Source organism: Pygocentrus nattereri, chromosome 5 (genome assembly GCF_015220715.1).
Source record: "Pygocentrus nattereri isolate fPygNat1 chromosome 5, fPygNat1.pri, whole genome shotgun sequence".
NCBI classification, from domain to species: domain Eukaryota; kingdom Metazoa; phylum Chordata; class Actinopteri; order Characiformes; family Serrasalmidae; genus Pygocentrus; species Pygocentrus nattereri.
The window spans coordinates 50,325,920-50,349,084 of NC_051215.1; the positions used below are offsets into that span (position 1 = coordinate 50,325,920).

The following is a 23,165-nucleotide window of genomic DNA, read 5'->3' on the forward strand; positions in this document are numbered from 1 at the left end:
ATCCATTCCTCATGCATTATAATGCACAGTAAGATTGCACGTATTGGTCTGCAGGCCAGTTTCAGTTCGACTGCTCTGATGAAAATAACTCCAGCACGTCCGTCCAAGACCAGTTCGACGATGACGATGGGCCTTCAGCGAAACCGTGTCCAGCAAATGCTGGTGTGTTTTGATGTTCCTGATGGCTAGGACTGGACAGTGCTGCTGATCAGTCGTGGCGGATCTGCAGGGTGAGTGTTTGCTCTGGACAGCTGGGACAGATCTACAGGGCTTGTGCTAGAGGCAGTAGCACTAGTTGCACTGTTGCTCGTGTGGAGACGGGGGGGCCGTTGTGTTTTCACCTGAATCTCTTTCACTGTGGGCGACGTTTGGGGTTGTGCTAGGGGACTCGGCATCATTAACATTGCTGCCTGTAGGGAGATTCATAACTGTGTGGTTTCTGGTCTCATCAAAATCACTCTCGCTGTTGATGGTGATGACAGTCGGTGACTTCTTTTCCCACTTCTCTTTACTCCTCTTCCTCTTCTTCTTGTGTTTCTTCTTCTTTTTGTGGTGTTTTTTCCTGAGATGTTTTCCAGACTCGTCCTCATAAATGATCTCTACACTGGTGCTCCTTCTCTTTTTCTCACGTTTCTCTCTACTTCCATTCTCCTGCGCTGGAGCATCAGTGGCCCCAGCTGTAGAAGGTTCTAGATGAAGGGATTTGTATTTACGCTTTCCGCTGGGTTTATCGTGTCTTGACCTCCTGTAGGTGGCAGAAGGAGAGGAGTTTCTAGAGTGCCTCCTGTTCAGACTTCGGCTCCAGCTTCTACTGCGCGAGCGAGAATGATAATTGGTCTGCGACCGTGCACGAGAACGTTCTCGCGACCGTGCACGAGACCGATCTCGCGACCGTGCACGAGACCGATCTCGCGACCGTGCACGAGACCGATCTCGCGACCGTGCACGAGAACGTTCTCGCGACCGTGCACGAGTGTATTTTTCTGGATTGATGTCTATGCTACTGTAGTGCACATGAGTGTAATATCTACTGCTGGTGCCCCTTTCAGAGCTGTGGCGTGTGTGTAAGTGATGGTAAGACGAGACGTCTTGGGTTTGTCTCCTATCCTTAGAGCGCTTCCTGTGGCAATGTGAGGAACCATCTCTGGATCTGGATCTATCTTTCCATTTCCTCTCTGAGTGGTGTCTTCTGTCATGGACATCTTTCTTATGCCGAGGATTTTTAGAAGACCGTCTTGCAGATGGTGGATGGTGGTCATGTGATGGGGATGGCCTGCTTCTACTCAAACTCGTATGTCTGTAAGTGCACTTTTCTCTGACTGCTGATTGGTTGGAGCTTGGTGAGGTTGGCAAGTCTGGTGGTGAGGAGAAATGAATGTGCTGAAGCTGAGACGTTTGATTACTTTCTGTTTCTTCTGCTTCAGAATCAGATGAAAGCTGAACCAGCTCAGGGGTCCTTTCCGCTGTTGGTTTAACGTAACCAACGATAACACAGTCTTCTTCACTGCTACTGCTGTGTTTTTCCTCATCTACCTCGGCTCCAGCTGGAGCTGTTGGAGCTGTGGAAGGTCCTGCTTCTTCTTCACTGTCTGAGTCGCTGGAAGTCACGGAAACGGTGAAAACCCGAGGCAGGTCTGTCGAATAGGACGGACCCGGAGTTTCATCGTCCCACGGTGTCTGACTTAGCATAGCTGAGCTAGCCTGGACTCCTGTTCCTGGCAAATTTGTCTCATCCTCAGAGACAGTGATGACAGATGAGTCTGAGCCGCTGTTCTCCTCAGCAGAAGGAGCCGAGCATTCGTAAACGGCATTCTGGTCGTACGCCTCCATGTTGAAAGGTGACTGTGCAAAGCTCTGGAACTCGTGGATGAAGTGCTCAGTGCGAGAAAGCAAGAAGGGGCGGAGCTCCTGCAGCACAGCTGGGTCCTGTAAGTTGTAGCGCGTGATCTGGGACATGACGATGTGCTGGACGATGTTGACCAGAGAGCCATGGGCTCCATATAGCACTGTTAGTTCCCGCTTCAGCCAAGGCACCAGCCGGTGGAGGCACGCGGGGTTCCCTCTAAAGAACTCAACTGATATTTCTCTGGACCGGCCACCGTCCCGCACACCCCGAACCCACAGGCCCCGTCGGTACAGTGTCCGGCGGAAACGGATCATCTCTTGCTCATGGAGAGTCCGCAGCGTTCGGCCCTCGCCCTGCGCCTGCCGCCGTGCCGCCAGCCTTGCCACCATCCGGTGGAAACCGCGGTCATTCCCATGGGAAACTGAACCTAACAGAAAGATTGAAATAAAAAAAAAAATTAAAAATCAATAACAATAATAAATACATAAATTGCAGTAAACTAACAATACTAATAACAATACTTACAAATAGACAACATGATATAGCTATGAAAATGACACCAGTTATGTTAGACAGCTAAAAAAAATGATAACTTTGCAATAAAAGTTCTGATACAGTTTCAAAAAGGTAAAGAGACAAAGGTGTGGAAAATGTGGAAAAGGAACAACAATCATGGAGGGCATTCCAAAGGTCCTGGAACACTGAAGAAATGCCCCACGGACGCTAGCCTGGCTCTCCGTCCCTTTAGAGATGCTATTCAAATTTGTCAGAATTCCTAACGATAGTTTTTGGAACCAACGATCTTTTCAATCCTACCTGATAGACCCTCAAACATCACCCCATGGTCTGGGGGAGGGGACGTTCGTCTCTCGGCCCGACGGTCACCAGTCAGCGTGGTTCTGTACCTGAACCTCTGGCCAGCCAGACTGCCGAAAGAGCCGTTCTCGCTCGGCCGCAGGTCATACTGCTTAAAATCATCTTCAGCCTTTATGGAGTGATAAATAGAGCTGAACGGCTGCTTGCACAACGGACATTCTGCTTTATTCTTGGACCACTCGTGGATGCACCGGAAACAGAACCGATGTAAGCATTTGTCTACACAGGAGATGTTTTTGAACTGATCCAGGCATATGGGGCATTTTGAGTCCGGAGAGGTCTCCTTGGAGATGGTCTTTGATACAGAAGTGGGTGAACTCTTCTTTAGGACACCAAGTTTGATCTTTGTTGAGGCCATGATGCCATAGTCTGGGGGGGAAAGGTTAGTGATAGGTAAGTATGGCAAGACCATCCCTTTTAATGTGCAGGGCTGAACTGTACCTCTTTATAGGTCAATATCCCACACCTGACTTATGACTTTTGCACGGGATCAGGTACTAAAAACTGTTACAACTCATTTCTTCAACTGTTAGAATTAAACAGATTATTCCGTGTTTATGGCTGCTCTATATTAGGGCTGAACCACTGAGGTATTACAGTTATTTTCGAAATCAGGATTTTCAGTGTGTCCAGATAACTTAAGCCCAAAGTGAAGACTGTCCAACACAAATGACCGTTAAATTACCTCTCTCATTGGACTGAGCTGGACTTCTGACTTCAGTTATCTGGTTAACCGAGATTACCCTCAGCGCGAAGCTGAAATCGGGTCCTTACTCGAATTTTCCGTTCCACCTTAAACGGTAACCGGCACCGTGTAACTGCTATACCATGTAACTGCTACACCATGTAGGTTAAGGTGGAACGGAAAATTCGAATATGACGCCAACTTCAGCTTCGTTCCCAAGGCAGCAAAAACAGAGAATGGAGTGTAGAACAAACTTAAAACACCTTCAGAAAGCGAGTTAAGAGTAAAGTTGCTGAACTTACTGGATCCGTTTCAGTAAAACCTCAGTTGGTTAGCTTAGCTTAGCTCAGCTCAGCTAACGTCACAATCATTTAGCCGAAAAAGCTGACACGGTTTACAGTGTGGACGAAATTACGTCAAGCTAAATATGACCTAAAGCGCACAGTCGTTTTAAAAAATGCGCAGATTTATTTATCATTTTAGCTATTTAGCAATAACAAACGCCCAAACAAGCCCGAGGAATTATTCAGCTTCCAGTCGCTGCGATGTCAAAATAAAAGTCTTGGCGCATGTAAAAGGCCCTGTGAAAAATAAAAGTCTCTGAATTTTTTTTGTTGTAGTGCCGAATCGTCACTTTCGTATACTCGCACTTTTCTCAACCTTCTCTTTTCCCTCTAAAGAAAATATGCAGTGGTTTAATATCAATTAGCAAAAAGAAATGTACAGGATATAATTACAGAACTATAAATCGATATATGGTGATAAATAATTCCTAACGCAGATCGTCAAATTATGCCATGTGTGATTGTAGTGACACATCACTTAGTTCAAAGAAGCAAGTGCTGCCAACTAAAAATTGAAATATATTAAATATACGCTAAATATAGTGAAATATACACAAGACATAAAGGCAGTATACATTTAAAGTGATTTGAGTGACTGTGTTGTTCTTTAAAGTGGCTTAGTGTTAAGGTGTTGTTGTCCATAGCAGAGATGATATGATATAATAATAATAATGCTGATAGAGTGACTGAGTGAAGTGGTAACTGGGGACCCACAGCTTCACAGCTGGTTCAGAAGCCTGACAGCCTGTGGGTAGAGCCTGTTCATTAGCCGGGTTGTTCCAGCCTGGATGCTGCGGAATCTCCGGTCTGATGGCAGGATGGTGAACAGGCCGTGTGCTGGGTGATGCTGTCTGACTGGATCTCTTTGATCTTCCTGAGGCAGCGGGACGGGTAGACGTCCTGTAAGGCTGGTAGTTTGTTGCCTATGATGGCTTCTGCCGTCTTCACCGCTCCTCTAAGAGCCGTGTGGTTGCAGGTAGAGCAGCTGCTGTACCAGACAGTGATGCAGGAAGCTCTCTATGGTGCACCTGTAGAAGTTGGTGAGGATCTGAGGAGGCAGACCAAAATTCCTGAGCCTGCTTTAAGTTTGAGATCACACAATAGTCCAGGTGAGGTCATCAGTGAGGTCTACGCCGAGGAACTTCACACTGCTGACTGTCTCCACTTCGGCTGCATTGACGAACAGGGGAGAGTGACCATCCCTCTGCAGCTTCCTGTAGTCCACGATCATCTCCTTTGTTCTGCTGATGTTGAGACAGAGACTGTTGTCATGGCACCACTCTGACAGAGCGCTGACCTCGTCTCTGTGGGCTGTTTCGTCTCCATCAGTGATGAGGCCCAGGATGGTGGTGTCATGTTAGACGTGTGTTTGGCTGCACAGTCATGTGTATACAGGGAGTACAGGAGGGGGCGGAGCACACATCCCTGGGGAGCCCCTGTGCTCAGAGTCAATACTGAATTTTGCTACTCAAAATAATAAGAAACCATGATTTTAGTTCATAATTTCAACACATAAGCGTTTTATTTTAAATGACCTCCGGCCGCTTTGTCACATCGCATGTCTGCCGGTGTGAATGCAGGGTAACAGCAGTGAAGAAGAGGAGGCCTAATATTAGACCTTTTCTTTCCCCCGCCCCCCACCAACCACCGAATTATGCTAAAAACGTTCCCTTGAATGTTGAAACGAGAACTGAAAATATGATTTGATATTACGTTCAGATTGCTAGGAGAAGATTCTAAGCAGAGAGCCAGGTAAAATACTCCGTTTCATTTAGAAAGATGGATTTATTTGACACACAAAGTAGGATTTGGTGTATTCAGAACACCTCTGATCAACATCCTCTATTACAGCCGCTCCTAAGCTGTGGTGCCCATACCCCCACAAACACTGGCGCTGGGGTTCATTTCATTTCAGTCCATTTGCCGGCCGCACAGATACCTCACTGATATGAAAGACACAACTATGTCACCCCTGCATTGCACTCAGCAACTCCAGAGCAAGAGATCCTCACTGAAATCACTGATCTTTACTCACTCAAAAGCCAATGTCAGATTTCTGAATGGCACTGCATGCAAAGTGTCCTACACGAGCAAATCATGCTGTTAAAATATTAATGGCCTTTGCAACAACATTACCTACTGATACGACGATGACTTATATAAATAAATAAATAACGATTATGGAAACATTGCTGAGAATGTTTCCATTTTATTTCTATAAGCACCACTTAATTGCTTAAATATCTGAATCATTCTTGGAGTACAATATTTATAGCAACACTGGCAAATTGTTGTACAGTTTTCATTATAGTTATTTATATAAGTATTATAGTTATTTATTATAGTTATTAAGTATTTAGTACTTGGCAAGGTATCGGTATTCTGAATTGCCACTTTTGCTTTGAACATTAGATATGAGCACACTAAAGGAGATAAATCAGAACAGAATACATTAATTTTTTTATTGGCATTCAGTTTCATAAGTATTTACACACACACACAGATGCATTTGACAGGGCAGAGACTTGTGAAGGTTTGTGCTGGTGTTGGTCATCAATGGTGACCGTGCCCTCCTGCTTCAGGAAGATCAGGAATAACCTCGCCTGTTTCCAAAACGGTGTCGCCCTGTAAGTCAGAGAGGGCACATTAGGCTGATTTGATAAAGCAGCGGTTACGATCAGCAGCAGCAGTCAGGACGGGTCTAGAGTGAGTCTGCTGATCCACTCACAGCTCTCTTTTCATAAGCGTTTAGCATAAGGGCAGAAAAGTAAAGCATAAAATTGATGGTTGCTGCAAAGCGGTGGGCAAAAGTCCTTATGTTTTGAAGGAAGATTACAGGACAAAAGGAATTGTTCTTTAAATGAGATAAACAGGTGAATCAAGCTAAAGAAGAACTAGCAAGAGAAAAAAGTCAGTTCAGATTTTAGGTTGACTTTTAAACGTTAAAAGGAAAAGAAAAAAAAAGGTATAAAAATATATTTTGTAGACAACAATTATTAAAAATATATCACTTATTGGGTGAAGACGGAATTCTCAAACATACAGGAGGAACTTTCAGCCCTGATGTAGAATAAAGATGCTTTGTTGCACTTACGGGGAAGAGTCTGGGCTTCAGCTCGACGATTCCATACGGCATTTTCTAAGAACAGAATAAGGATTGCTCAAATTATTTCGGTTCATATATACAGATCAGCATTAACGCTGCCCCAGGAGACTGCCCCACACAGCAGAATACCTTCGTAGGCAGCCGTCTTTACATTTAGTTTGAGCTAACCTCACGACGGTGGATCAGTGCAGGTTAAGTTTAGGATTTCGGATCATGAACAGCTTCTGGATCAAACAGAGCCGAGCCTCTGATCAATCAGGTCCAGCCATCTGACCAATCATTGCTGAATTTCTGACATACACTATACTGCCAAAAGTATTCACTCGTCTACCTTCACACGCATATACATCTGAGTGAGATCCCATTCTTAATCCATAGGGTTTAATGTGATGTCGGCCCACCCTTTGCAGCTATAACAGCTTCAGCTCTTCTGGGAAGGCTTTCCACAAGGGTTAGGAGTGTTTATGGGAATTTTTGACCGTTCTTCCAGAAGCACATTTGTGAGGTTAGACACTGATGTTGGACGAGAAGGCCTGGCTCACAGTCTCCGCTCTAATTCATCCCAAAGGTGTTCTGTGGGGTTGAGGTCAGGACTCTGTGCAGGCCAGTCAAGTTCTTCCACACCAAACTGGCTCATCCACGTCTTTATGGACCTGCTTTGTGCACTGGTGGGCAGTCATGTTGGAACAGGAAGGGGCCGTCCCCAAACTGTTCCCACAAAGTTGGGAGCATGAAATTGTCCAAAATCTCTTGGTGGTGAAGCTTTAAGAGTTCCTTTCACTGGAACTAAGGGGCCGAGCCCAACTCCTGAAAAACACCCCCACACCATGATCCCCCCTCCACCAAACTTTACACTCGGCACAATGCAGTCAGACAAGTACCGTCTCCTGGCAACCGCCAAACCCAGACTCGTCCATCGGATTCCCAGAAGGAGAAGCGTGATTGGTCACTCCAGAGAACACGTCTCCACTGCTCTAGAGTCCAGTGGCGGCGCTTTACACCACTGCATTCCACGCTTTGCATTGCGCTTGGTGATGTAAGGCTTGGATGCAGCTGCTCGGCCATGGAAACCCATTCCATGAAGCTCTCTACGCTGTTCTTGAGCTGATCTGAAGGCCACATGAAGTTTGGAGGTCTGTCCGCTGACCGCTCTGAGTCCTGAGTCCAGAGTGGCGGCGCTTTACTCCACTGCATTCCACGCTTTGCATTGCGCTTGGTGATGTAAGGCTTGGATGCAGCTGCTCGGCCATGGAAACTCATGAAGCTCTCTACGCTGTTCTTGAGCTGATCTGAAGGCCACATGAAGGTTGGAGGTCTGTAGTGATGGACTCTGCAGAAAGTCAGTGACCTCTGCACACTATGCCCCTCAGCATCCGCTGACCGCTCTGTCATTTTACGTGGCCGACCACTTCGTGGCTGAGCTGCTGTCGTTCCCAATCGCTTCCACTTTGTTATAATCCCACTGACAGTGGACTGTGGAATATTTAGTAGTGAGGAAATTTCACGACTGGACTTGCTGCACAGGTGGCGTCCGATCACGGTACCACGCTGGAATTCACTGAGCTCCTGAGAGCGACCCATTCTTTCACTAATGTCTGTAGAAGCAGTCTGCAGGCCGAGGGGCTCAGCTTTATACACCTGTGGCCATGGAAGTGACTGGAACACCTGAATTCAGTGATTTGGTGGGGTGAGTAAACACTTTGGGCAATACAGTCCATCAGTGACAGCACAAACAGCTCCGCCTCCTGGACAAGTTACACATCAACTTGACATGTTAAGACGAGTTCAACTTCAGCGTGAACAGTTTAAATCCCATCAAATCGAGAAAAGAACATTTTACATAAAGAAGTAGCTGCTATACTCAGTGACACTTGCACACTCCCCCAGATTCCTCAGTGAAGCCTTTCATATCATTTACACTCAGAGGGTGCATCGCTGAGTGTTTCTTACACTGTCCACACAGATCATCACTTGGTTTTCATGTTTACTCTTTAGAACAGTTCAACTGTTGAACAGGATTAGGATGGAAGAATCAGCTTGTAACTGATATTCAACAGGCTGAATGTGGTAAGCTCAAAGTCCAGATCTGCCAGCTGCAAAAAAACTAAGCACAAAGGAAGTGAGGACGAGTGATGAGTTAAAAACAAACAGTAAGAGAGTCGTCAAGGCGAACAACTACAAACTGGATCAAAAAGGAAACTGAAGAAGCTGCTAGAGCATGTCAGCATTTACACATTCAAAAACTCCAGCTTCACTCCTTTTAATCTTTGAATGACTGATAAAAGTTGTTATTAACAACGTCACCACTGAGAACAGTGGTAAAAATTATAATAACAACAATAATAGCAATAATGGAAATATCCATCCATCCATCCGTCCATCCATTTTCTAAGCCGCTTCTCCCTCAGGGTTGCGGGGGATAATGGAAATAAGTTTTATTAATATATTGTTTTGTTACTTTGACTGTTAGTATTGTAAATGAAATTTCTCAATATTGTATTACGTTATTTAATAACTGAGCTCTCACTGCCCATCCCTGCTCTCACTGCCCACCCCTGCTCTCACTGCCCACCCCTGCTCTCACTGCCCACCCCTGCTCACACTGCCCACCCCTGCTCTCACTGCCCACCCCTGCTCTCACTGCCCACCCCTGCTCTCACTGCCCACCCCTGCTCACACTGCCCACCCCTGCTCTCACTGCCCACCCCTGCTCTCACTGTCCATCCCTGCTCTCACTGCCCACCCCTGCTCACACTGCCCACCCCTATCTCCATGCTGATACAGGGAAACTGACCAGGAAAGTAATAAACTTACAGCGACATGGTACTTCATGTAGTAATGCACGATCCATGCTGGAATCAGGATCCGTGTTAAAGCGAACGTTCCAGCTCTGTAGGCTCTGAACGTCTGGGGGGACAGAAATCAGCACCGTGTGTCAACAACTTCAACACTGGACACAGAACAAGGGAACTTTTCTGAGTGGTTTTCTGGACGGTCACTGATTTACAGTAAATGCAGCTAAACAGTAACTGCAGTACGTTTCATACAAAATCTGTCTATTATATGTCTGTGTGTGTGTGTGTGTGTGTGTGTGTGTGTGTGTGTGTGTGTGTGTGTGTGTGTGAGAGTGTGTGTGAGTTACCCATCCTTTCTGCAGGGCGGCGGTGTGAGTGTGTGTGTGTGTGTGTGAGTGTGTGTATTAGTTACCCATCCTTTCTGCAGGGCGGCGGTGTGAGTGTGTGTGTGTGTGTGAGTGTGTGTATAAGTTACCCATCCTTTCTGCAGGGCGGTGTGTGAGTGTGTGTGTGTGAGTGTGTGTGTGTGTATTAGTTACCCATCCTTTCTGCAGGGCGGTGTGTGAGTGTGTGTGTGTGTGTGTGTGAGAGAGAGAGTGTGTGTGTGTGTGTGTGTGTGTGTGTGGTTTTGTATTAGTTACCCATCCTTTCTGCAGGGCGGTGTGTGAGTGTGTGTGTGTGTGTGTGTGTATTAGTTACCCATCCTTTCTGCAGGGCGGTGTGAGTGTGTGTGTGTGTGTGTGTGTGTGTGTGTATTAGTTACCCATCCTTTCTGCAGGGCGGTGTGTGCTGCTCCGGGGGTCAGCGGCTCTCGCGGGCTCAGCTCCTGGTCCTTCAGCCAGCGTCTCCGGAGGTTCCACAGCTGCTGGGTGCGCAGCCGCTCGTCTGCGCTGTAGCCCGACATTCCGCGCTCTGAACGCAAACAACACGAGATAAAACTGAATAAACTGAACGAGAAACTACAAACTCGGTGCTGACCCAGTGCAGTGACCGCAGACAGGACAACCTTCCCACAGTGCACCGCACAGAGAAACAACCGGATGTACTTCACAGAAAGCTCAGCAGTTGCTACAGCGCCGCCTGCTGGTGGAAAATTGTGCAGTAGTTACTATTATTATTATTATTATTATCATCACTATTATTATTATTATTATTGGTGGTGGTGGTGTTATATACAACATTCTATATATTTTTATTATTAATAAACATTAATTAAATTTCCACATATTTAAATTCTAAAATGTAAAGTCTGGAAAATGTACTACATTTAGTTTTAGACGTATGAACTGTACTAAGTCCAGATTTAAGCGCTGGTGCTGTTTTCAGCACACTGTGTCTGTGGAGCTGCTGCTGTAGCGGCTGCGGGGCGCGCTCGCCGCCGGTTGGTCCACTTGGTCCAGCGCGCCCTGCAAACCGGTTCAGCTTCACTGCGGAGGTTCTGGCGCTGCCCTGCTCCGCTAGTTTATCGGCCTGCAGCGCCAGATCCAGCGCTCCTCATCTCACTCAGACGTTCGTGTTGTTTTGTTGCGGGTTTAAACGCCGCGGTGCCGCTTTTGGGACGGTGTGATGCTGCGATGTAAGTACCGCCTGATCTTTAGACACTTTTCCCTTGAAAACGTTGAAAAAATAATGTTGGGTAACCGAGGGTCACTGATAGGGTTGGCACTTACAGGGTTACAGGGGGGAGAGGGGTCATCCTAGGATCACTGTGTAGGTCAGAGTGTTTGCGATAAATAAAGCGATACCTCCTCTGTCCCCAGGACTGACTGCAGAGGCAGAAACTGGCCTGAGCTGGATGAAGTCTTGTCCTGACACAGAAACCGACTAACCTCCTTTTCCCAAAGCTGGAAAAATGAAGTCTTTTTTCAGCGAGACGGACATTAAGAGCTCCTGGGACCACGTTTTCTCGGCATTTTGGCAGAGATACCCCAATCCCTTTAGGTATTTGCTTCATCATCGTTTTTAAACCTTTCAAGAGACTAAGCTGTGTATGTGGAGCTGGGCTTGGGTATCAAGTCTGTTGGTAGGCAAGTAAGGAGGTGGATGGATGGGCAGGTAGACAGAGAGACACGTAAGCTGTGCAGGTACCCAGTGCCAGGTAGACAGGAGGCAGACAGTTGTGTTTAGGGAGCATTGACCGTGAGTATCAGATAGGTCGATGGACAGCTAAGATTAAGTGACCCTTATTAGTTCCGCGACGGGGAAGTTTCACCTCCGCATTTAACCCGTCCGTGAAGTGAAACACCACATACACACAAGTGAGCACACACACACTAGGGGGCAGTGAGCACACTTGCCCAGAGCGGTGGGCAGCCCGATCCGCAGCGCCCAGGGAGCAGTTGGGGGTTAGGTGTCTTGCTCAAGGTCACCTCAGTCATGTGCTGTTGGCTCTGGGGATCGAACCGGCGACCTTCCGGTCATGAGGCTGGTTCCCTGACCTCCAGCCCACGACTGCCCCAGACGGACAGATAATCAGAAAGACGGATTGTTAGTGGGTAGGACATCAACTCATACATTTAACGTTACATACAGTGGTGGGCGCGTAGGATTGGAGTTAATGTGATGGAACATCCACATGAGTGCAGAAAGTCAGTTTTGTGTGGTAAATAAATTATTATTATATTTGGAGAAATTGTCCTGCTGTTTGTTCTGAGAGACGTGGCAATGGGTCGGTACTCTAAGGGGAAGCGGTGTGTAGCCTGATGGCAGTCTGTGTACTGTACTGTAGTTACTGTACTGTAGGCAGTAGTTTGTCTAGAGTAGACTAGATTTGAACTGTGCCCAGAAAACCGGTCACTAAATTCTCTCCTCGGTTTAAGCTGCATGAATCCGAACTGTGCAGCCGGAACAGCAGAATGTGTTTAATTCCGTTAAAGTTAGATCGCTGATTTCCACAAAGTCAAGGCAAAGACCCAGATTTTGTATGAAAGGTGCTACATACATAAACGTTTCAGGCGACTGGTGGAGCAGGTTTCTCTGTCTTTATCTGCAGCGGTTTGTTTTTAAGAGAGGGAGATAAGAGATAAAGTCAGAATGGCAGAAGTCCCAGAAGATGCCGTTTAAAGTGACGTCAGGACAGCAGAAATTTTAATATTACTTTTCACCCTGAAAAAGAAATGATTGTGGTAAATAACTGAGCAGGACAGGAACTACTTTTCTCTCTGCCTTCTCGATTGTGTTCAGCACCCACGTTCTGACGGAGGATGTAGTGTATCGGAGCGTGACGGCAGACCGCCGGCTCATCACACGGCGCCTCCTGACCAAAACTAACCGCCTCCCGCGCTGGGCTGAGAGGTTCTTCCCCGCCAACCTTTCACGCAGCGTGTACGTTCTAGAAGATTCAGTGGTGGACCCTGGCAGCAAGAGCCTCAGCACATACACCAGGAACCTTAATCACGCCACACTTATGGTGAGAGAATACTCACACATACGTTTGTGGCAGATGCAGCCAAGACATGTTTGCTGTCTGTCTAGGGCGGAAACAGTTATTCAACGTTATCAACAATAAAATGTTGACAAATATTTCTGTTGTCGATTCTACATTAACAGGGCAGCAGATCACTAATATTCAGTCTAAGTTTGTGAAAACATTGCTGAGCATTATTACATTTAAAGGCCAAGTTTAAGCCAGTTAATTGATTGTTAGCCAATTAATTAACCTGAATAATCGAATATTAAAACGTTACCCTGAGCCGCACACCCAGGGTGACCCTAAGCCGCACACCCAGGGTGACCCTGAGCCGCACACCCAGGGTGACCCTGAGCCGCACACCCAGGGTGACGCTGAGCCGCACACCCAGGGTGACCCTGAGCCGCACACCCAGGGTGACCCTGAGCCGCACACCCAGGGTGACCCTGAGCCGCACACCCAGGGTGACCCTGAGCCGCACACCCAGCGTGACGCTGAGCCGCACACCCAGGGTGACGCTGAGCCGCACACCCAGGGTGACCCTGAGCCGCACACCCAGCGTGACGCTGAGCCGCACACCCAGGGTGACGCTGAGCCGCACACCCAGGGTGACCCTGAGCCGCACACCTATGTGTCTTGATGTGCTGGATTGTCAGTGTAGTGCATTAGGTGAAAGTGCTGGATCAGTAACACTGTGATCTTTTCATGTTTTGTGCATGTATGTATGTAGACGGTTACAGAGCGATGTGTATTCAGAGAATCTGCGGGTCATCCATCATGGACACAGCTTAAGCGTGAGGCCTGGGTCACCTCGAGTGTGTTTGGCTTCTCCAGAGCCATACAGGTAACCACACACACACACACACACACACACAGTTTTAATTGCATGAGTTCTTTGTCGCAAAGCAGTTGTTGCTTCACTCTTCGGTTCCCCGAGGTTATGAGCTTCCAAGTCAGTCATTCAAGTCAGGAGATTCACTAGCATTATTTTAGCTGTGTGTTTAGGGCCGTTGTCTTGTTGATATGTCCGTTTTCTCCCCAGATACAATTAAGATTAAATTCTCCTCTAAAATGTCCTGGTATATCTAGTCATTGGCAATATGGCAAAAAATAATTCAATCACAATACTTCAAAACAATTTCACAGCATCACGCTATATGTTGGAACAAACAAAACGGAAAGTGTAGTGCCACATATAATAAGGCTATATTATTAATAATAATAACAATAATAATAATAATAATAATAGCAATAATAATAATAAATATCTAATTATTTTTATTTAGGTTTTTTATTATGTTTTAGAAACTGCACTGCACTACCACAGCACTGGTTTCATTCTCACTATTATTCTAAATGCTGCTCTGCTGAAACAAGTGTAGGTGATGGTAACTAATGTCTGAGACAGCGAAAGCCGAGCGATTGGTGTCAGGGCAGATTTAGTGGCTTGGTTTCTAATTGATGCTAAAATGACGCTTGGAGGATTCCTGAGAGTGCAAGGTTGAGTCAGCGCCACACAAACACCAATCAGTGTGTCCATCTAAAATATAAGTGGCTGGAATGTGTTGTTATGGGGATTAGAAATTAGACTTGTCATAATGTTGAAATGGCATGTTCATTTTTAAATGTCTTAGTATACTTTATTATACTTTATTACTGTACTGACCAGTCAGAGTACTTTTACTGGCTAATTACAGTTTCAGGTGAGTTTCTATAGGTGTGTGAAAGAAACATTGAATTCAGTATCGCTGTTATAGCAGTGTGTGTGTGTGTGTGTGTGTGTGTGTGTCTGCTCTTAATGAACGAATCACTGCTGTTATAGCAGTGTGTGTGTGTGTGTGTGTGTGTGTGTGTGCTCTTAATGAACGAATCACTGCTGTTATAGCAGTGTGTGTGTGTGTGTGTGTGTGTGTCTGCTCTTAATGAACGAATCACTGCTGTTATAGCAGTGTGTGTGTGTGTGTGTGTGTGTCTGCTCTTAATGAATGAAACACTGCAGTTTCTGTGTCTCATTTCTTCTTTTACCTGGTGTGTGTGTGTGTGTGTGTGTGTGTGTGTGTGTGTGTGTGTGTAACAGGAGTTCGGACTGGCTCGCTTTAAGAGTAACCAACTGAAGGCCATGAAGGGGCTGGAATACGCACTGGCTAATTTACACGGTATGCTTTAGTGCGTTATTATTATTGTTTTTTGAGAAGTGCCATCACACCAGGTTCTTGTTGGTATGCGTGGTTGTTTTTTTGGACTGAAGTATTATTACTATAGCTGACCCATATTGGATTGACTGCATGTTTAGCCAGAGGCCACATACTGTATTTGATCCCCTTATTGTAATGCAGTATTTTGGACATGTACCTTTATATTATACATTTCTTTACATTGTTTAAATGTTCTTCATACTAACACAGCTCATTTGTGAAAATGGTTCAAGGTCCAGTTCTTGTCACATTCCTGAAATTTTAGCTGGATACTGATTACCATGTAAGTTATTGCAGTGAACAATTTAATTGGCTTATTTGTTATTTGTATGTGGCTGATTACCTTTCTTTTATTTATGTGTAGTTGACTCAAACCACTGATAAAACACGCCAGTTAAATTCTGTTTGTTGCGATATAAACATATCAAAGCTAATAATTACGGAAAATAATTGCGGTCATCTTAAATAATTTTGATCAGGCAATGTGTAAAGCGGTTATGTAGTTTTAACAGGCCTAAAAGGGCCAGTGTCCTTAAAAACATGAGCTGTTTCCAGTCTTTCATTATCCAGGCTGTTACTGTTACTGTGCCTGCTGCTCTGTATTGTGCCTCGTTCTGAAAGCTGTCAGAGCTGAAACAGACGGGCCTGAAGTCCTTTACATCAAATCGGTGGATGTATATAAATGTGATGTCACAAAAATCACATAAAGCACAACAAATATGAATTGAAGATGTCTTGTTTCCCGTGAAGTATGCCCTTTAAAGAACCTGTCATTGAGAGGTTGACCTTCTATTGAAATGTTTTAAAGAACCCACCTTGATACCTTTTTATAGAACTGGTCTAGAACAGTCCAAACCTGCTGTCTCATTTATCAAACATGCATACATGCATTTTCTGAGCAAACCTTGCATAGGCACTTAAAATGAAATTTATCAAGAGGTTTTTTTTGTTTTTCTCATGGAGTAGAACTTTAAGCGCCCTCCTGTAGTAAAATGCTTCTGCAGTTCTTGCTGTAGAATAGAACGATCCAAACATTGCATTTTAGTTATGCTCTGTGTGAGCATAAAAGCACAGTGTAGTGTATGTCCAGCTGTAGCAGGTCAGCCACTGCCCACTTGCGCAGTATGAACTGCCCGTTTAGATAGAGGCTCGTCTCATGACTCATCTAAACGACTCAATTTGTCGTTTCAATCATGTGCAACCATACAGTGAAACGAAATGGTGTGTCTACAGGAACATGTACAAAACATGACGCAGGTCACATGTTATTTTAAAATGTGTTACAGACCACAATCATTTATATGATCTACATTTTTGGGAGTGGGCTTTACACGTACAAAACATTCAATACTATTTTATATAGGCAAGGCAAGTTTATTTATATAGCACCTTTCATACACAACGGTCATTCAAGGTGCTTTACAAATAAAAAAATACAGAAAAATGTAATTAATGTAAATAACATAAAATTTATGTAAATTAAAAAATTTTAAAAACATAAAACAATAGATTTAAAAGAAGTTAATCAAATTTAAAAGAAGGAGATAAAAAATTAGAATAAAAATAAGAAATATGATTAAAACAATAGATATAAAGAAGTTATATCTATAGCTGAAGCTGTTTGATTGTCTTTTTTGGGAGTCCAGTTAGGAGCACATTACAGTAATCAATCCTACTAGAAACAAAGGCGTGGATGAGTTTCTCCAGGTCTGCTTTAGCCAGAAAATCTCTTATTTTATTGATGTTTTTGAGGTGATAGAAAGCTGATTTGGTGACAGCTTTGACATGACTGTTAAAAGTGAGATCAGAGTCCATTTGTACACCAAGGTTACGTACTAGTTCTTTAGATTTTAGGCCTCTCGAATCTGGATAGGCAGCTAGTCTGTGTCTTTCATTGCTATTCCAAAATAAAATAATCTCTGTTTTATCTTTATTCAACTGCAGAAAGTTGTGTTTCATCCATTTGTTTATGTGCTCAAGGCATTTGCACAGTGAGTCTATGGGACCGTAGTCATTTGGGCAGAGAGCCATGTAGATCTGAGTGTCATCTGCATAGCTGTGGTAAGATATCCCATAAGTATGCATGATTTCACCTAGAGGAATCATATATAAATTAAATAAGAGTGGCCCAAGAATTGAACCCTGGGGTACACCACAGGTCACTGGCACAGTCTCAGAAACATTACCTTCCGTTTCCACAAAGAAGTTCCTTCCTTAAAGGTATGAACTGAACCATTTTAGGACAGTTCCTGAGAGTTCAGCCCAGTTCTCAAGTCTATCTATGAGAATTTTGTGGTCAATGGTGTCAAAGGCAGCGCTGAGATCAAGCAGTAGTAGAACAGACATGTTTCCTGAGTCTGTATTTAGGCGAATGTCATTGATAACCTTAATTAGTGCAGTCTCAGTACTATGATTAGGTCGGAAGCCTGACTGAAATTTGTCTAGACAGCTATTTGTGGACAGAAAGTGCATAATTTGCTTGAAGACAATTTTTTCTATTATTTTTCCAATGAATGGTAGATTAGAAATTGGTCTATAATTATTTAACAGGCTTGTATCTAGAGTTTTCTTTTTCAAGAGAGGCTTCACAACTGCAGTATTTAATGCACTCGGAAATACACCTGACATGAGTGAGGAATGTTCACTAATATTGAGGAAAAGACATTCTTTAAAAACTTGGTTGGTAATGTATCAAGACTGCAAGTGGATGATTTGAGATGACTCACTGTATCAATTAAACCTTCTTCATTAATAACACTAAACTGGGACATGTTGAACATGCTTTTGTGTGGTTTTGGAGAGAAAATCGTCTCGTTGGTAGATGTAGGCGTACAGATAGCTTGTCTGATGGTGTGGATTCTAGTATTAAAACATTTTGCAAACTCATTACATTTCTCAGTTGAAACTAGCTCAGGGGCCATATATGTAGGTGGGTTTGTTAGTCTGTCAACCATCGTGAAAAGCACTTTGCTATTGTTAACATTATTGTTAATAATGCTAGAGAAGAAGGATTGTCTAGCCTTGCACATCATTCTATTGTAATCACGCAGCCTATCTTTGAAAATCTCTTTATGTATGTGAAGGTTGGTTTTACGCCATCTGCGCTCAGCCTTTCTGCATTCTCTCTTTTGGTGCTGAACTGCAGCATCATTTCTCCATGGAGCTTTCTGCTTGCATTGCATGGTTTTAACTCTAACTGGTGCAATCTGATCCAAAACACTGGCAGTTTTTGAGTTGAAACTTTCCAGCAAACCTTTACTAGAAAAATACAAACTGTACAGCAGTTGTTATTCTCCAAAGGGCCCATCCCTGAACTGTTCCCACAAAGTTGGGAGCATGAAATTGTCCAAAATCTCTTGGTGCTGAAGCTTTAAGAGTTCCTTTCACTGGAACTAAGGGGCCGAGCCCAACTCCTGAAAAACACCCCCACACCATGATCCCCCCTCCACCAAACTTTACACTCGGCACAATGCAGTCAGACAAGTACCGTCTCCTGGCAACCGCCAAACCCAGAGTCATCCATCGGATTTCCAGACGGAGAAGCGTGATTGGTCACTCCAGAGAACACGTCTCCACTGCTCTAGAGTCCAGTGGTGGCGCTTTACACCACTGCATTCCACGCTTTGCATTGCGCTTGGTGATGTAAGGCTTGGATGCAGCTGCTGGGCCATGGAAACCCATTCCATGAAGCTCTCTACGCTGTTCTTGAGCTGATCTGAAGGCCACATGAAGTTTGGAGGTCTGTAGTGATGGACTCTGCAGAAAGTTGGTGACCTCTGCGCACTATGCCCCTCAGCATCCGCTGACCCCGCTGAGTCCTGAGCTCAGATACTACTAGAAACAAAATGTCACTGTAGATAACGATACTGATAATCATCATAAGTGAAATGTGAGGTATGTAAATCATTGGGATGAGAAGTTCAAATGCACACTGTCGCCCTGTGTGTGATTGAGGGTTTGCATATGAATATCATAGTTGTGTGGTTGCAGTAGCCTTACTGCGTAAAAGAAGAAGCTGATTCAGAGTCTGGTAGTGCTACCACGGCTGCTTCAGTACCTCCTACCAGATGGCAAGGGGGCAAAGTGTCTGTTAGAGGGGTGGGGTGGGTGGGCCTTTGACAAAGCAGCTGGCTCTGCTGACGTAATGTCCTGGATGACGGGTAGAGAAATGCCTATGATCTTTTCCGCTGTTCCCACTAGGAGTCGATTGATCCTGAAGTCACTTACCATCTCTTTTGTTTTGAGCGAGGGGCTGATCTCAAACCAGTTCGCGAGTTGTCTCATTTCCTTCCAGTATGCTGACTCGTTTTGGTTCCTGATGAGCCCCATTGCAGTGATCCAGGCTGACTACGAGATGACTGGAGTGAGTGCTACAGGATAGTCATCATCGATTGACAGGTCCAGCAGCTTTCTGTGGTTTTCCTTTGGAAAGTGTTCCCTTTGACATCTGCCACTGATAGATGGAGTCCCTGGTTGTCGAGCGGAAGAGGTGGATTTCTTGCTTGGCACGTTATTCTGTGCATAGAACGTACTCCACGCATGCGGAAGGGGAACGGTATCGGTTTCAGGTGCTTGGAGGTAACTTAGTCAGTGAAGGCTTGGATGCAGTTCTGCATCTCTAGTGTCCAGAAGGGGTAGCAGTGTATCGGTGCACTCCTGATCCAAAGCTTTAAGCAGATTAGGACCTCTGCGGTCATCTGTGGACTGTTTTGGGCTTTGCTTGGTTAAAGTCTCCATTAACAAAGAGAAAACCGTCGCGATTTGTAGGTTTGCTAATGGCCTCTTAGAGCTCTCTTAGTACCTCTTTTTGGAGGTTTTGGATGTGCTGTCCCACGACCCTGAGGGAGAAGCAGCTTGGAAAGTGTGTGTGTGTGTGTGTGTGTGCTGGATGGATAATCTCAGAGTGGGCTAAGTAAAGAATGCAGGTGACATTTACTCAATATAAACTACATGCTGTGATCAGTGGCTGGAGACGAGTACAGCATTTACAACACATGTCGCCCCCCCCAGCCAGGGGGGGCTGTTACTAACTGCTGCAGAGTCCAGGTCCATGTGTTTCGTCCATCTAGATGAATGGCTAAATCGGGAATGTCCTCAGAGAGTCATGTTTCTGTAGAACGAGACACGGGAGCCCCCTCCCTCCCCCTGGGTGATCATTTGTTTGAGTTTACTTTAGCTTCCTATGTTTCTGCTTCTGGTCACAGTGCTGCCAGAGTGGCACCGCAGTGGTGCGCCCAGCTTCGTGAAGCAGACAGGGGCTCAGCAGTGTCACTGTTGTGATGTCCAGCGTGGTGATTTTTTCCTGAGCTCTCTGATGTCTTAACAGGTTCTCTGCTATAGATGAGCTCCTTAGTATATGAGATGCTCGTATCGCATGAATTACTAGACAAATGCAGACAATATGTAAACATTTATTGCGCCGTTCGTTGTGCCAGAAGTAGATGCAGTGTTCGCCCCTGCCAGCAGAACTGGAGAGACAAAAAACCACCACCATGAATAAAATAGACACATGGAAAAAGAATCCAGACCTCAATTTTACCATGTATGTAAATTATTATAAACACAGTCACACACATAAATATTTCAATGACTACTGATGAAAAATAAGAGAAAGGAGCAACAGAACAGAAACCAATTAGGTTCAGCTCCGTCCCCAGTGCTGCAATAATTAGCACTGTGAGCTTCTGCTGCTTGAGTTTAAGACCTGCCAGTCGTATTAGTCATTATTTATTATATGACTATAATAGTATTATTTAGTATAAAGGTCTAAATATTGTCTGATATTAGAAATGCATAGCAGAATTCCTACCCCAGAATGTTAATATTGGGTCCTAATTATCAATGAACTTCTGTGATGATCTTAACAGTATGTTTTTGGTGTGTGTGTGTTTCAGGAGATGGTCAGCAGTGGCCCCTGAGGGCCTCTGTCAGAGAGGCATCTGAGAAAGCAAGGGAAGCGGCTCTCGCTGCCACAGAAAGAGCCAAACACCTTGCTTCAGCTGCCGCACCACAGAAACCACAACAGTATGTGTGACGGACACACACACACGCACAGGACTGGGCTGAAAACCACACACACAGTCCCGATACTAGGCTAAAATCATCTGATCTGATCGAGTGATAATCCTGCAAAAATCAATAACACCCCCAACTCCCCCCTCCCCCACTCAAACTGTACTGTGATCTGTGACTTTGAGCCTTACTGTGATCAGCTGAGAGAGTGTGAGTGTGTGTGTGTGTGCGTGTGTGTGAGTTTGTGTGTGTGTTTGTGTGTGTGTGTGTGACTGCAGAATGCTGACAGTGCAGTAACCATCACTGCAGAACACTGCGCTGTATCTGTACCTGATGTGGTTTAATGAAGTCACCATGAAATTTGCTGGAAATATTACAATTATGAGAATTTAAAGTCATGTTGGCAGCACTGAAAATGATTTAATGATGCAAATGTACTATTTATTTATCAGTAATATATTTTATGTGTAACTGCAACAGGAAACGAAATGTTAACTTTGAGTAATTATATCAATGCAGCAAATACACAAATAAAACTATTTCAGTTTACCTGGGCTTTTCAAATATTGCTCATTTGAAAATGTCTAATATATTGTTCTAAATGTACATGCAAATGTCAGTAAACATAAATTTATACCTGTAATTCAGTTTAGACTAAACATTTAATTTTACTCCTGATGAGTGATGTGGCCGTTCCTGTTACGACCAGCAGGAGGCGCCAAGTTTAGGTCTAAACTGGCTCTTCATTTTGTTCAAAGGACATGGCTGTTTATTTCTTCACCCAGAGGATCATTACATTCAGTCTTTTGGTCACATGGCACTGTTAATTTTCAACAAAACAACCGTGAATCCAAAAATGAAGTGTTCTGTTGGACGTTCATGCAAATATAATTGTACATCATTTAATTTCAATCAGAATAAATTCTGTGGAATATTTCTTCAGCATGAATGGCTTAAACTCCGCTCTCATGTCAGTAACACCCGTGACACCTGTGTGTATAAAACATTTTTAATTATTTATATTACAATAAAAGAATACACAATACCTTTAAGAGTGGGCTACAAAACAGCCAGCACCAGGTATTATATGTATACACAAACAAATAAACAAACAACAACAAAAAAAAACTATTATAGCACATCTGGATGCATATTACACATCTTCTATCAGGAAACATATTCACAGGTCTGGCACAGAACACTCCCGCTTCAGTGATGGGTAACACTGCACGCCAAGCGGCAACACACACACACACACACACACACACACACACACACACACAGAGGAAGACAGAAACAGCTCGCAGTGGAAAGGCAAGATAAAAAAAAAAAAAGAAAAAACCCAAAACATGTAATCATCTATAAACTGGCCTCCTGCACATGCATTAAAGGGCTTCTCCAGCATCTTTTAACGTGATCTCTATTTTCTGCATTTGCAGTATTTATTCTATTATCGATGCTCATCCCCACCGCTGTCTGTAGTTTGTGGGCACCTGCCCATTGACTTCTGTTATCAGTGAGTTTTGAGTGAACAGGTTTTCTCTTCTTTACGAAGTTCAGTCAAATTATTAACCATGATGATGAAACGTCTGCTACAAACACAGCAGATGGAGATCAGGTTAAAACACACATTCGTCTCTTTAAATTCAGTGGTGGCTCGGGTCAGTCCAGCCAGCAGAGGGCCTTAGTCTGGGTCCAGACTAATATAAGTCCAGCTGTATATAAGAGAGAAGACTAAAATCATCTATGAGTAAATCTACTAGTATGGAATTCCCAGTAGACGTCCTGGAAGAAAGAGAAAGTGCTGTTATTGGCCGGAATCTGGCAGAAATGGAAGAGTTTAGTGCAGGAAGGAATGGGTTCAGATGAATCGGCACACATGCACACAAACACCTGT

The 23,165-nt window shown here is 44.5% G+C and overlaps 3 protein-coding genes across 4 annotated transcripts in view; 1 reads left to right on the forward strand and 2 right to left on the reverse strand.

Annotated features, from left to right (window-relative positions):
* toporsa (topoisomerase I binding, arginine/serine-rich a) overlaps positions 1–3,952 on the reverse strand; it is a 4,643-nt gene extending 691 nt beyond the window's left edge. Inside the window, exons 1-4 of one of the 2 annotated variants that reach the window (XM_037538938.1) lie at positions 3,710–3,952; positions 2,663–3,091; positions 904–2,273; positions 1–855 (exon numbers count right to left, since the gene is read on the reverse strand). The exon at positions 1–855 is cut by the window's left edge and continues 691 nt beyond it. In XM_037538938.1, coding sequence (XP_037394835.1) covers positions 292–855; positions 904–2,273; positions 2,663–3,080 — 2,352 coding nt within the window. In that variant the 5' untranslated portion in view covers positions 3,081–3,091; positions 3,710–3,952 and the 3' untranslated portion in view covers positions 1–291. Of the gene's footprint in view, positions 2,274–2,662; positions 3,092–3,709 lie in introns of both variants that reach the window. The other variant, XM_017682079.2, reaches the window with a different exon arrangement.
* Positions 3,953–6,199: 2,247 nt separating this feature from the next.
* ndufb6 (NADH:ubiquinone oxidoreductase subunit B) lies at positions 6,200–10,693 on the reverse strand. Its single transcript, XM_017682083.2, has 4 exons — positions 10,416–10,693; positions 9,672–9,764; positions 6,846–6,890; positions 6,200–6,376 (listed from the first exon to the last, which is right to left on the reverse strand). Exons 1-4 carry the CDS (start codon positions 10,554–10,556, stop codon positions 6,305–6,307), a joined length of 351 nt encoding a protein of 116 aa, XP_017537572.1. The 5' UTR covers positions 10,557–10,693; the 3' UTR covers positions 6,200–6,304.
* A 299-nt stretch (positions 10,694–10,992) lies between these two features.
* Positions 10,993–22,205, forward strand: LOC108410811 (PRELI domain-containing protein 1, mitochondrial-like). The gene is made up of 6 exons (XM_017682082.2): positions 10,993–11,228; positions 11,413–11,593; positions 12,836–13,061; positions 13,792–13,905; positions 15,139–15,217; positions 21,151–22,205. The coding sequence occupies exons 2-6, from the start codon at positions 11,505–11,507 to the stop codon at positions 21,288–21,290; spliced, it is 648 nt and encodes a 215-aa protein (XP_017537571.2). The 5' UTR covers positions 10,993–11,228; positions 11,413–11,504; the 3' UTR covers positions 21,291–22,205.
* The last annotated feature ends 960 nt before the right edge of the window (positions 22,206–23,165 follow it).

Bases quoted from the DNA above. Each gene is read 5' to 3' on its own strand.
- ndufb6 (XM_017682083.2), bottom strand. From the start codon at position 10,556: ATGTCGGGCTACAGCGCAGACGAGCGGCTGCGCACCCAGCAGCTGTGG. The intron at 9,765-10,415 runs GTAACTAATACA...CTGTCCCCCCAG, and splicing joins CCGCCCTGCAGAAAGGATGG to ACGTTCAGAGCCTACAGAGC. The intron at 6,891-9,671 runs GTAAGTTTATTA...TTCTGTTCTTAG, and splicing joins ACATGAAGTACCATGTCGCT to AAAATGCCGTATGGAATCGT.
- LOC108410811 (XM_017682082.2), top strand. From the start codon at position 11,505: ATGAAGTCTTTTTTCAGCGAGACGGACATTAAGAGCTCCTGGGACCAC. The intron at 11,594-12,835 runs GTATTTGCTTCA...GATTGTGTTCAG, and splicing joins AGATACCCCAATCCCTTTAG to CACCCACGTTCTGACGGAGG. The intron at 13,062-13,791 runs GTGAGAGAATAC...GTATGTATGTAG, and splicing joins TTAATCACGCCACACTTATG to ACGGTTACAGAGCGATGTGT.